Genomic DNA, 14,727 nt, shown 5'->3' with positions numbered 1-14,727 from the left:
GCCGTTAACAGTCATTCAAGTTTACAGAAGTGGGAGATGAGGATGAGCCAGTCTACTCAAGGGAAGCCTCATAGAAAAAGTGGGGCTTTGAATTAGCTCTTCAAGGATTTTGTCTACATTAATGACGATCCAGGCAACATGAACTCTTATAGAGAAGTAGAATGACAGTTGGAAATAGTTATGAATGTAAATATCCTGAGATTCTCTCCCTGGATATATTCCTGCTAATTCTTCCCTGGCCATTATCCTGAAGTTTTAAGTAGGTGTGCCATCTTGTATTGAACACCAGTATTGAAGATTTAGATGATGGTTTTTTAGAGAAGCTTCACTAAAGCCAAATTGAATACATGTTAGGGAAGTAATTAGAATTGCCAATTTTCCTGATTTGTGGAGAAAAAATGTATTTATTCATTTCTTCTTATTGGAACACTTTTCAGAGTTCTCTAAGGATCCTAAAATAAAGGACATTGGCAAAGACCTTATGTTGAACCAGTATCACTTTTACTAACATGGGTTCCACTAAATAGTCATATTGTTACATAGCAAGGTTTTAGGGATACAGCTGTTGCCCAATAAATACTAATTTTAGGTAATTGATTGAAACTTAAGATTTATCATTACTGATAATGCTAGTGTTCTTAGTGACAAACTGTATTTCATTTCCTGGGTAAACCAAAGCCAATACATGGTTGGCTTATAGTATTATAGTCTTTCTGAAACATTTCTTTTAATATTCTTAATATCAGGAGTCAGAAAAAATAAGTATTATTTTTATTATTTCTTTGTTCACTGTTATGTCTTTTTGAGACATTTCTTTAATATTAACAATAACTTTCAGGAAAAAAAAGTAAATAATAGTTAACATTATTGAGCAATTTACAATATTCCAAACATTGTTATAAGTGTTTTATGAGTATTTACTCATTTAATCCCAATAATAGCCCCTAGAGTTATGTTCTGCTCTTATCCCTGTTCACAAATGAGAAAATAAAGGTACAAGGAAGTTAGATAACTTACCTCAGTCACAGAGCTAATAAGTGACAAAGTCAGGATTCAAATGCAAGTAGTTTGGCTCTAGAGCCTTCCTCAGTGACTGCTTCGGGATAATCATGGCACCATACAGTGTTTTTCTCTCATCATCTTTATTCTACTGACTGCTTAAAAACCTAAACAGTTAAAGATTTTAAATAATTTTATTATTTACTTTTATATTTCATCAAAAGAACCTTGTTGAAGCTTATTTGCTTTCGTGACTTTTGTAGCTGGTGATATTCTAGCACTGGAACTGGGCCTGGAATTTATCACCTTTAATGTAGAACCTGGTACTATTTTCAGCTAGGTCTCAGATCCAGAGAAACCATTTCTGAGACAGAGATTTGCTTGCAGGAAGTTTATTAGAAAGTATCTTTGGGAACACATCTGTGGGGGAGTGAGGAAAACAGAACTGTACAGAAAGAGAAATTGAACCCCAAGGTGGTGTAGCAAAAGCTTCAGCAGGTCCTACAGGGAGCCAGGAGCTAATAACCCTTCACAGTGGTCTTGCCTGAGCCAAGTGGCCCAGGCCTTCATTACCTCCTCCACACTGCTGTCACTGGATTCAGACTCCTGAGAAACAGATGAGACTTTGGGTGAGAGGGCTTTCTTCTGTTGTGGTAGTTCCTGGGGAGGAACTTAGTACCACAGATCACAACACCAACAACATAGTCAGTAACCCAGCATTTAGGATACTCGTCGTTCTCAGAATCACCTGGAGGGCTTGCTCCAACACAGATCATTGGGCCTCATCCCCACAGGTTCTGACTCAGTAGGTTGAAGGTGGGACTCAAGAATTTGCACTTCTAACAAATCTCCAGATGATTCTGATGCCACTGGTCTAGGGTTCACTTTGAGAACCACTGCATTACATCTATATTCCTTAAAGGACATACCTAAAGGGGTACCTGGGTGGCTCAGTCCTTTAAGCATCTGCCTTCAGCTCGGGTCATGATGCCAGAGTCCTGGGATCAAGCTCTGCTCTGTGGGGAGCCCCCTTCTCCCTCTCCCTCTGCCTGACACTCCTGCTTGTGCTAGCTCTCTGTCAGGGAAATAAATAAAATCTTTTAAAAAAATAAAACAAAAGACATACCTAAGGGGAATTAATTGTATTAACCTTCTGAACACTCACATCTTCTATAGCACTGTGTCACACATTTTGGCATGTATGGTAGTATGTGTCCTTAGCATTTTATGTCTATATTTCATCTTTCTAATAAGATTATGAGATCACTACAGAAAAAAAAAAAAGTTTTGCCAAGTAAATGGCCATCAGATTGAACTGATTTAATACTTTGGCTTTGCAAGTGTTTTGCTTGATTGTGTGATCTATTATGTGATTTTACTAGAATTGCTGTTTGAGAGATTCTTTAAATATCCTGGATTAAAGAGAAGGGTTGCAAAGTGGGAATCTGGAAAGGTGAAACAGTCTTTCTTGGCTTCACATTTTTAAAAACACAGACTAATGTGACTTAGTAAATCTACATTTTCTGTAAAAAAACCATTTTGGTTACTGACTTAAACTCTTAGACTTACCTTTTTTCTCTAAAATATTATTTTAACATGGATTCAAAGTATATTTATGCCCCATTTCTTGTTCACCATTTTTTTGAGGTCTTTCTTACTTGGCCAATTTTACTTTCCTCCTTCCTAGATCCTTTTAAAAATGAGGTTCTGTATAAAGCATATAGCAGCAGTGTCTTAGTATTAGTACATTATTAGATTTTTTTAGAACCTCATGTGATATATGTGTGTGTGTATATATATATATATATGATTGCATATAAATCAACACATTTTATTGTATATAGATGAGTTTTGTAAAAATACATAGTAAAAGAAGTTACCGAAAATTCAGAAAACATACTGTTTTTAAAAGACACCTAAAAGCCCACACATGTCTTCATGGCCTTTGGTTTGTTCTACTTATAAATTTAATAAATACTCGTTATAGAAAGTTGGAAATATGGGAAAGAGTAATTTAAAAATTAACTCACTCTTAAGCCTAGCAGTGAATACATCCCAGCTAACAATTTTGGTGTTTTTTCTCTTTTTTCTTTTTCCATGTGTGCTATCTCATTGGGAACCTGCTACACATACAAGTTCAGATTCTACTTTATTTCATTAAATATTCTTGGAAGACATGATTTTAAAAACTACATGAAAGTCTAGCTCAGGACTCTGCTATAATTTATGTAACTTTTTGAAACTTTTTTATTGCTTTCAAAGAACATCAACAAGTTTTGGAAGATTTATGTAGAAGTTTTTTTTTTTTTTTTTAACTTGTAGAAAAATTTTGATGATGCTTAGAGTTCAACTAAAAATGTGGTTTCAACCTCTAATTCCTGGCTTTGACCCAATTTCTGTTCATTGTGTTCTGAAAGATACAACCTATGCCTAATTTTATACCTTATTAGATACTACAATGAACAAGACGTTAAAACTTGGCATTCATGCATTTAAGAAAATAGCAGAGTGATTGCTAACATAGCTTTCTGTAAATGATTCCGTTAGGTCTGAGAATTTTTTTTAAAGGTTTTCAAGTTGTGTTTCATATGATCAGCTAATGAATTCAGCACAACTTCCCCAACCCCAACCTTTTTCTCCTGTTTAGCATTTTCCACTTTTTTACTCTGTGATGTACAAGCCCTCCCTGGTTAATTATGTATATATTTAGCTACTGCATGTGTTGGGCTTATTATTGTCATCTAATTAGATGTAACTTGAACTGCTTGCTTCTAGAAAAATCATTAAAAATTCTTTCCTAATGACCTAGAGATGACAAAATGTCTGTAAAGTGTGAAGAAGCAGACAAGCACAGGAACATCGCTCTTAAAGAGTGTTAATCCAGATGCTGCAATCATCTAATTAAACAATATTTTGCTGTCATTAACATTTTCACCAAGGAATTGCAGTTATAATTTCTTTGTCAGCTGTCTCTAGATCACTTTACCTTCAAAACTAAAGTGCCATATAAAAACATTAAATTGGATGGTTTAATTAAAAAGTTTTTTTTAAATGAAGAAATATATCCAGTGTTTCTGAGATCTCATTTACTGCTCTTCACTTTTATTATTTGAGTAGATTAGTGTCATAGGCTTACAATATTTAATATTCATCTTCTAAGATAAAACCTTATAAGCATAGTTAGTAAAATATATATATATTTTTATATTTTATATATATATATAAAATCAATGATGCTATATGATATATATATATGATGCTATATGATATATATATATATCTATATATATATATATATAGATATAGATATATATAGATATCATCACTTACCACTGCTGGAAAAAGAAAGAACCCTACCAATTACAACACAAGGTTATTTGCTAAACTTCAGTTATTCTAAAAAAAACACAAAACATAAAAAACAAAAAAGAGAACAGAATACTTGATAAATAGGTATCTTCAAGTAACAGGTATTACTTTGGAAATACTTCACTTTTTTTTTTTTTTTTTTTGCTAATTTAGTAAACAGTCATTTGTTTCACAAAGATGTTCAGTAAAATAATTAAGTAACAATGCTAATTTATGAATGAAAAATCCCAAAGTACCATTTAACTGTTCTTTTTCCTCCATGTGATTTTTAAATACATTGTGCATTTTTAATTTAAATAAAAAATATATATTGACCTGCCATATTGTAATGCTTTTCTGTGAAAATCTCTATTGAGAGAGGTTTGATTTTAACTGTGTAAGTACATCTATTTGTACTTACATTTATTTGTATTTGTAAGTACATTTATTTGTAAGTACATTTATCTGTAATATTTATTAGAACTTAAGTGGTGCTATCAGCTTATGAGTAATTTTAAAATTGTCAAATTTTCCTTTGAATTTATTTTGAAAGAATATTCCAAATATTATTGAAAGTGAATTACGAAAAATGTTGGACAGAACAATTGCCATAAGCTGTGACTGTTGGTATCTATCAATTTTGTGTGTGTTTTAAAGATGATGGTTACTTTCTTTGTATTTTTCCAGAAATACCATTCTATCTATGTATTACATAGATATTAGAAAGTCATTTCTATTAAAAATCTGGTGCCTTCAAATATGGTCTCTGTTTTTATGCTGTTTGTATTTACATGATACATTTAAGGACTGAATCAATAGAAATTGGCTTTTTAAATTTTTATTTTAACAGTTTTTTTCCCTTAGTATATCTGGGATAAAATTTCACCAGAAGATTTTAAAACAATTATGATATCTAATTTTTAGCTATTTTATTTATACAAATAATATAAATATGTTATATAATAACAGCAACATTAGTCTATAAAAATATACTTACTTACTGGAAGACCTATTTTTCTATTAAATCTACAGATTTTTAAGTAGAATGGTAACCTAGAAAAATGACAGGCCCTAATATGCCATGGGCCCACTTAGAATCCCAGAAATAGCTCCGCCAGCCAATCTGGAGTCTCTGTATCTATACATATATAGAAAAAATACTGATAGTCATCAAGTGTCCTAGGTTAACATATACATGAGCTATCAGTAATGCATTTTAAATTTTAGAATTTTACATTTTGTTCTTTACAGTGATATTGCTTTAGCAGAACATTCTCATGCACAAGACTTTAATAAAGTTTCCGAATTTTTGTTTCTTCTTATCAGTGTTACTCTTCACTTATGAGCATAAAACAGGGGCATTCATTGGCTGAGCTGTCTAGTTGCAGACATTTCCCTCTAGCTTAACAGGCATGTTCACAGTGTCATTCTCTCTTATATATATACTGCTATGCTTTTACATACTCTTTATCTGCCAAAGAAACTGTCCTGCAATTTTCCTTTTTCACTTGGCTGTTGATTCATCTTTTAAAATGTGATTGATCTTATCCCATTTTTATCACCTATGTATTCATTCCTTCAACAAACATTTATTGACAGATCATGTTTGAAATTAAAAATGAAACAAAACCCTAGACTCTAAAGTCATGTGTTTACAGAGTAATGGAGAAGCAGACAAACAAACAGCGATGTGTATTAGTAGCAACATACATCTGCATGAGTGCTGTGCTGGGAGAACAAAGAGGGACCCTAACCTTCCTCTCACCTCATTCCAGGAAGTAACATTCTGCTTTCTAGCAGCTACCTACATCTATAGCATATTCCTACATCAATTTACACATTTAAAACAATAGGTCATTTTGTTGTAAAATGCAGATTTGTATAATTAACAGATAAAATAGTTACCCAGTAAAATATTTATGAAATAGATGTATTAATGTGATTTGGTGCTTATAATAGCAGGTTTAGCTCTCCCTTGGATTATGGTTGTTGTTTTTTTTTTCTATTTCACAACCACATTTACCAATCGCTACAAAAAGTAGGTATCATTTAATGACAATTCTTAATGCCAAACAAGATAACATATGCATATCTACCTTACTGCTATGCTATATGTGATGCGTGCTCTAAAGCATTCTGGATGAAATCTGTATCACTGAATATGGTGAAATTGTTCTTTGATATGAATTCAAATGGAAATTCAAGAAGTTACCTATGATCAGAGTATAACATAATTTTACAAAACAAAAATCTTGTCCAACAGAAGTTTTCTTTGGATGCTGTTTCTTTAATAGTGATTCTCTTAATTTCATCTGCTCCTGTGTTATTTCAGGACCAGTTTATGAGGGTGAGCCAGCGCTGTGCATTCCTTAAACTTTTTACCTTCCCACTATGCTTGGATAGCCTACCTGAACCTCTTAAGTTATTCTATCAAAAAATAAACAGCAAACCCAACGTAAGGTCCAGCAGCTCTCCAACATTATACAAAAGAATATGCATGGACCTAAAGGAGTGAAAGAAAACACATGAGACATCTGCCTCTGAAATTTCCCATACTGGCTTCAGAGTACTTCTGTTAACTTATGCATTCATAACTCTTGATATAAGTTCGATATAGTCGTCTGTACATTGGGAATATATTTCTGGATACATAATAACTGTAGTAGAATACCATCACATAACCAGCAAGTAAAGGTCATCAGGATCCCTCATCCATGATCCCTTTCAGGGATATTCACCCACAAAGCTCTGCTTTTCAGATGCCAGTAATATCTTCATCATAGCCATGGAGATTGCAGTAGGTCAAGATTGAAAGTGTGACATATCACTTCCGCTCAGGTTCTGTAGATTTGAACTGAGTACCATGCCCATGGCTGCTTGTGGAAGCTGAGAAATGTGGTCTAGCCCAAGAAGAGAAATGAATTATGATAAATGGCACACAGTCTCTACCACAAGCCTATATTATAGAAAGTAATTTTAGCTATTCATTTCTTAATTATTATTGAGTGAATCTACTTGAAATACATTTTATTAGGGTACTTTTGATTAAAAAGACATAGTTCAATAAACGTGTTACTCTTTTGTGAAATCCAATAGTTTTCTTGTAAAAGAACAAGAATAATTTCATAAACAATTAGGCCATACAGATTTTCATTTCTCTTTTTCTTTACTAGGACGGACATATAATGACCTGAACCAATATCCCGTGTTTCCATGGGTATTAACAAACTATGAATCAGAAGAATTGGACTTGACTCTTCCAGGAAACTTTAGGGATCTATCAAAGGTAATTTTCAAGTCTATAGAAGTCAATTTTCTTCATAAAACTTTATTCTAAAAGCATTTCTACTACATATATGTGTGTGTATATATATATCCAAATAATGTTTGTAAGAAAGTAAACCTGGGTCTTCTTTTGTAGTCAACATTTAATTCTGAATTGTTAGCATAGGTATTAAGCTACCAGAAGATAAATTAGTACTAGCGTAGACAAGATGAAATACATATTTGAGAAAGAGCAGGTGTAAGGGGAGGTTGCTGAGATATCCTTGGTTTTAAAGGTCAAGATAAAAAAAAAAACTTGCAATGAGAACAACATACGGTTGCAAATTATTTCTGTGATATATTTCTAAGGTGATAGGAAATGTAATCTTGACCATAATGCACATACGCATGCACACACAACACACACACACACACACACACACACACACACATTGTGTAAGGAAACATACTAGTGAAAAGAAAGTAGGGGACAATTATTTATCAAGAATCTCTTAAGATACAAGAGAGAAGTTTTGGCCCCCAAAAAATGGCAAGAAAAAATACATAATGGTGGAAAGAATAAAAAAGCAATTTGGGGGTTAGCTTATCTCATTTGTCCAGAGGAAACTGAAGTAGAATACTAAATTATTGGAAGCACAATGAAGGACTAGGAACAAAGCCCCCCAAAAGCTTCTCTATAGCCTAGGCTGATGTCAGGGCCAGACCGTAAAGTTTTATATATATACTTCAGCTGTTTTAAGCCTCACCTCATTCACTCTGAATTTCATTCTCTTTTCTATCATACTTAGTTGCTTGCTTTAGCATTCCACAGCAGGCTATGTGGCGTATGTGTGTATGTCTGGTTTGGGTGCGGTGGGGGGCTGAGGGCCTCGTGAACCAAAGTAACATAAGCTCTGTGGGTCAGGGAAATATGCATTGCAGCTGATCTAAAGGTGACCTCACAGATGGTTTTTAACTCAGCACATCTTCTCTTGCCTCCTTTCTTACTTTTGAAAACTAGACCTACCTAAGTTGAAGTTTTGTATTCCACTGCTTACTAGCTGTGTGACCTGAAATCACTTTCCCTTTACCTGGGTTTCCACATTTGTAATATGAGAACAGCACTACTGTCTTAAGCCACATAGTTGCAAAGATCGAAAGACATATGCATTTAAAGAATGTGACATGGTTGGTACTTGGCACATGGAGGCACTTCATGAATATTAGCTATTACAATCCACATGGAATATTTCTTAGCCTGTTTCTGAAGCCTGCGTACCACTATTTGCATAGTCTTATCTGTCATTCACTCTCTAGTCTGTTATTTTATGTGACTTCCTTATCAAATTTCCATTGCTAGCTCATTGCTAATTTTTGTTATGATATTATAGGTATGAAAGAGACGTAAGAGGTCAGTTAGCTGACGCCTCACTGAGAGTCTTACATCTGGGAGAAAACAAAAAGCTAGCAACTGAATTCCAGTATGGTTTGAAATATGGTAATTTTTCCAGTTCAAATGAACTGAACAAAAATCCTGCATCATTTACCATGGGCAAGTAATCATTCAGACCCAGGTAGATGGAAGCATTGTAATTTATGGAGCCTGCCCTCTGGGAGCAAATCTAGTTATAAAGTATCTGAATCATAAAACCAATCTCTGCAAAATTAAATAATAAGGTACAATATTATATAGAGAGAACTACATGAGAGGCCGTAAGTAGTGGTTAGGAACGAACACTCCAAAGCTAGATGGCCTGGGTTCAAACCCTAATTGTGCCACTTACTGGTTTCAGGGTCTTAGATAAGCAACTTTCTCCTTGCCTCAGTTTCTTTACCTGTGACATAGGAACAATAGTAAAAGGTTTATTGTGAGGATTTGATTGAGTTAATAAGTATAAAAAAATTGAAAGTGGGGGGGAGAACTTAGGATAGTACTTAGCATATCAATATTAGCTAATACTGTATGTGTAAAGATGATGTAGTAAATTATTGATAGAGGTCTTTCAAATATTGATGACAAATACATGCTGTTAACATTCATATTAGAATTTTAAGGTTTGAAGGTATGCATTTTGGCATGACTTGCCAAGGTTGCAGTGTAATCTTTGAATGTAAAAACAAAACCAAACTAACTCATCAGTGTGAGGATAAAAACTGTCAAACTAGTTCTTTAACATAGTCTTGTCTGCATATGTTTTATTTAGCATTATTCAAATTGACTGTTATGTACTGGTCACTATACATATATGATACAATTTATAGTAGATTCTCAAGTAGCGTGATGCACAGTATTAAAACTTCAAAAGCTGACTGCAACTATGGCCATTTTAGATTTTTTTTTTTTTTTAGATTATTTTAAGAACAGGGAAGGAAGGCCTTTTTCTTTGAAATCAACTGGAATCTTGTGGTTATAAGAAGATTCTCACTTAAGATTCCTTTACTTCCTCCATTTACTTATTCATTTTTTCAGTCAACAGATGTTTATCACACACTTCCTATATGTCAAGCACCTTACTAGATGAAAGGGTGTACAGGAGTTAATAAAATAAATTTAGTCATAGCCCTTCTTGGAAAAAGTCCAGTCCAGAGCTGAGATGAAGACTTAGGTAGTTGGGACGTCTGGGTGGCTCAGTGGTTGAGCGTCTACGCTTGGCTCAGGTTGTGATCCCGGGGTCCTTCAATCGAGTCCTGCATCGGGATCCCCGCAGGGAGCCTGCTTCTCCCTCTGTCTGTCTGTGTGTGTGTCTTTCATGAATAAATTTTTAAAAACTTAAAAAAAAAAAGACTCAGGTAGTTACCAGAAGTCTGAAACCAGTATTTCAGACAGTTGGTACAGTGGGCACTATATAAAATTGGAGAGTTCATGCTTAACTATGAGAAGGCATTAGACTGAAATGTTCTTGAAACACTTTCCCAAGCAAAGAAAATATAGCCTTCATTATGATTAATATGGATTAGAGAAGACATATGATAAAATATTTGCTAGTAATTGTAGATTTTTAGTTTATCCATACAGAAAAGATGACATAAATTAACTGAGGTAATCACTGTTTCTAAAGTAATCAGAATATGTAAACATTCTTTAGGATTTTTAATGCTGGTCCATGTGATCTGTGTTTCCCTTTATAACTCACATGTGCTCTCTGAATTTTATAAAATGTTAAATAAGTGGAAGAGGTAAACAGACAAGGCAACAGTGAATACTAACTCCACTTTTGCAAGCATGGAGTCCTTCATGTTGTGAACAATTGAACGCATCCATTCTTAAAAGATAGATAGCTTTTTTTTTTCCTTCAGTTCTGCTATGTTCCATGGTTTAGTAATTTGTTCTTTATATTCTGTCAGACTAACATGATAGGAAAATGTTAGCAAATTAAAGCCTCCTGATGTGTTAATAAATTACTCTTGCATTGTTCCCATGCTTCATTGAATTTCTTAATAGGAACTTCTTACAAATGGGCTAGAAACCCAAAACTATCCTGTTTAAAAATCATTAATAAACAAGATTTTAATGTATGAAAATATATCGTATTATACACTTAATGGGAAAATGACATTTGCAGTATAATAATATAATTGGAAGGACAAACTACTAATAATGAAATATTATTGTAATGAAATGACTGCTGAGAAGCACATGAAATTCTTGTAGGTATAATCAATACTACAAATGAAATTTTTAATTAGAGAGTTTGTTAATTTTGAAGAGCTCAAGGAAGAATTAGAATTCCTGAATGATATTATTAACCAGGAGCCATCCAAAAGCCCCTTAACAGCAAAAGTTGTTCCCAAAGATTGGACCCATGAAATTATTTCTAGTAGTGAATGATTCTAGAATTTGTTTCAGTAAACATTTGAAGCCCCAAATAATTTTTATGTTCTTTGCTGCAAAAAAAAAAAAAAAAATTAAGAAGCTGTGAAATATACAATCCTAAAAAAAAAAAATCAAAAAATTTTCTTCTTTCTACCTCCACATTACACTGGCTTCATGAAATTCTACATTGTCAGTTAAAGCTTTTGCACAGTATAGTAGTAAAAGGGGTGCATCAGTTCCGGACCTCACATCATACAGCCCAAAGGAAGAAAGAACATATTACAAAAGTCGTGCTCATGGAAGACAGGAGAGACTTCTTTCCTAGCAATCCCAGAAAATGTCTCCTTATGCATCATTAGTACTGCTTCACAGGGACAGAATATGTTCACTGGAAATGCGATAAGCCAGTCATTTCCCCTGGTTGGAGCCAAAGGTAGTCAGAATCACACAAGACACCTGTCAAGGAATGATGGGGTGAAAGTTGACCAAAGAAAATTTGGATTTCTGGTCACTAAAGAAAGGGGACTTAGTTGTGGTCAGCAAACAGCTCTCTGTTTTAAAGTGAAAAATACAGTGTATTTGAGAGTTTCTTCTTTTTGATTTCTAACAACCTAAAGAATAGCAAATAAACTACAGGTCTGTAGGCACATAACTACTACATAAAAGGAGCTTTGCAAGGTGCTCTTAGACTTTAAAATATAGTCCTTAGACTTTAAAATATAGTCCTGACCCTCAAGGAATAGTTACTGGTTATGAGGGGGGAAAGCCAATAGCCGGTAGCTTTTTATTACATATATACATTTTTTAATGTATGAACATTAGGTGGAATCAGAGATAGATTTGCCATAAAACTAATGAAACCTAAAGTTCAAAGCCTCTCAGGTTTGAGGGGCTTCTTATACCTTGCCCCTCATTTGATGTTCATAGTCCCAGGTTTATTTTCTTAACCCCTCTCCAACAAATTCCTAAGCTCTCTGAACTTCTCTTGCCACTTCTTTAAAATGAACATGGTAGTATTTACATAATAGGGTTGCTGAAAGAATCAAATGCACTAATGTGGGAAAAGCATGTAGCATAATGCCTGACACACTAGTGGCATTCAGTGGCTGGTAGCTACAAAGCAGATTTCTATAACTTTCAGCTGAGGGTTCACTGTCTTTGGTATGATTGAAAAAATATATAGAGATAGATTGCTTGATTTAATTTTGTTCTAATAAAATAAAAAGCAATACCCTTTTGTAAAATATAAAGTCACATTTTCATGCAATAAGCAGTTGCTTTTTCATCTCTTTAACTTGTCAAATTATCAGAATCATAAACATCAAGATACTGAAGTTAAATACTTATTGAAACTTGAGGTGCACATTTATTTAGACTGAAATATTTTACTATATTTATAATACTCATATTCTTTCCTTAACCCAGTTAATTGAACAGAAGAGCACAGGAACAATGAAAAGTTCTTTATCAGTAAAATTAATCAGGCCCCTCATTTGATTAGACCTCATAGTTTCAAGTTTTACTTATTACGTGTACAGGTTAGAGGTTATGTTTGTTGTTTGGCATGATGGACAGCAAATGAAACAGTCTATCATTGACTTATCTTTTCAATACCCAACCAATGGTGACTGTAGACAATTTTCCCCTCCATGTATCAAGATTTTCCTTATGGAGATGTGACCTCGTGGTGAAATATATCTTAACACATGATATACACCAGTGCTCTAGTTATTTACATATACTATTCATATGAACTTTGCTCTTAAATTACAGTGGTTACATGACTTTGACGTGAAGCACAGCCTCTGCTCATTAAAGTGTAAATGAAATTTTCCTATTTCTCAGTCATGCCCTCTGATAAATGAAATAGTTTCATCACAAAACCAAGTCCTGCTAATATTGACATGAGCCTAAGACATCACACACACACACACCCATTCACTGAGTGGAAAAAATATATTGTGTTAACACAGGAGTTGTTTGACTGACAGATGATGATAAGCAGAACCATTTTCCCAAATTATTATGCCACTTAAAAAAGGAAGTGATAATGCCTGGAGGCTTTGAAATGTGATAATGCAAATGGATGCACTGAAGTGTGAATACTCTTCAGCCATCCACCCTTGATACTACTGCAAAATGTCTATATACCACATAGAAAAGCCTTTATGTTGTTAAGGTGGGGAATGCTCAGTTTGGCAATGTGGTGCAAGTTTGTATTTTGCCTTCCTTTTTCATCTTATGTTAACAATATCTAAAATGAAATTAATCCTATTTACGTTAATATATAATCTCCCTAGTGCTTAGGTTTTAACAACAAAACATGAATGGGCAAAACTCTTAAGTGTATTAGTAGCTATGATGATATAAAACTTGGTAGAAGATAAAAATGGGAATCTGTGCATTTATTCTATATCATCTGCCAAAATACCTACTGCCAAATTTGAAATATTCTAAATGTATGTTGAAAGTCACCTTAACACAGAACCCAACTTGAAAACTCTTTCTTTTAGCCTTGCTTATATTGCATTGTTGAAGGAAAGGTACTATTTTAAGACAATTTGGCAATACTTGGATACTGTCTTAAATTCATGGAAGAATCCAAGCTGAGGGTACAACTTGCAAGGGGGAAAATGCAAAAAAAGGTACCAAGTTCAGAATTGGGTTTTGATATTTAAGTTGATATTCACTTACTTGTTCTTTCCTTACAAAAACTTTTATCCCTCACCTATGCTGTGCCAGGTACAGGAGATAAAAAGACAATAACAACTGGTCCATACTCTTATTTTACTCAGTGGTATATTATGTTCTTTTCCTTCTAATTAAAAGGAAGAACCAACGAAGTGTAGACGAAGAGTTGATTCGAAGGCACTTTGGTAACCAGAAATAGTCAGGTGGTGTTGTTTTGTTTTGTTTTGTTTTGTTTTGTTTTGTTTTGTTTTGTTTTATCTCTGCTGTTTGTTGGAGATACATAATAGGGTGACAGGGAGCTTTGAGGATTTACTCAAAATATCCATACCGACCCCATACTACACCTACTTTTGCTAAATGTATCCTTAGTCTCTTTCCTAGTTCCTTCCCATTTAGCCAGTTGTTCTGCCCTTTCAGAGAGAGAGAGAGAGAGGGAAAGAAAGAAAATACTAGAGGCTGTCTTGCTTTGTAAACTTCAAGCTGTCAGGGGTGCCTGGCTGGCTCCATTGGTACAGCATGCAACTCTTGATCTTAGGGTTATGAGTTTGAGCCCCATTTTGGGTGTAAAGATAAGAAAGAAATAATTTTAAAAAGAAAAGAAAACTTTAAGT

At 33.9% G+C, this 14,727-nt stretch overlaps 1 protein-coding gene across 11 annotated transcripts in view; it reads left to right on the top strand.

Moving 5' to 3' along the window:
* NBEA (neurobeachin) overlaps positions 1-14,727 on the top strand; it is a 674,173-nt gene that overhangs the window by 557,925 nt on the left and 101,521 nt on the right. For all 11 annotated transcript variants that reach the window (XM_072795453.1, XM_072795459.1, XM_072795454.1 and 8 more), the window contains one exon: positions 7,521-7,633. In XM_072795453.1, the coding sequence (XP_072651554.1) occupies positions 7,521-7,633 (113 nt within the window). The remainder of the gene's footprint in view (positions 1-7,520; positions 7,634-14,727) is intronic.

Source organism: Canis lupus, chromosome 24 (assembly GCF_048164855.1).
Source record: "Canis lupus baileyi chromosome 24, mCanLup2.hap1, whole genome shotgun sequence".
Classification (NCBI taxonomy): domain Eukaryota; kingdom Metazoa; phylum Chordata; class Mammalia; order Carnivora; family Canidae; genus Canis; species Canis lupus.
Note: the sequence above shows the minus strand (reverse complement) of the source record. Positions and strands in the feature narration are given on the sequence as shown.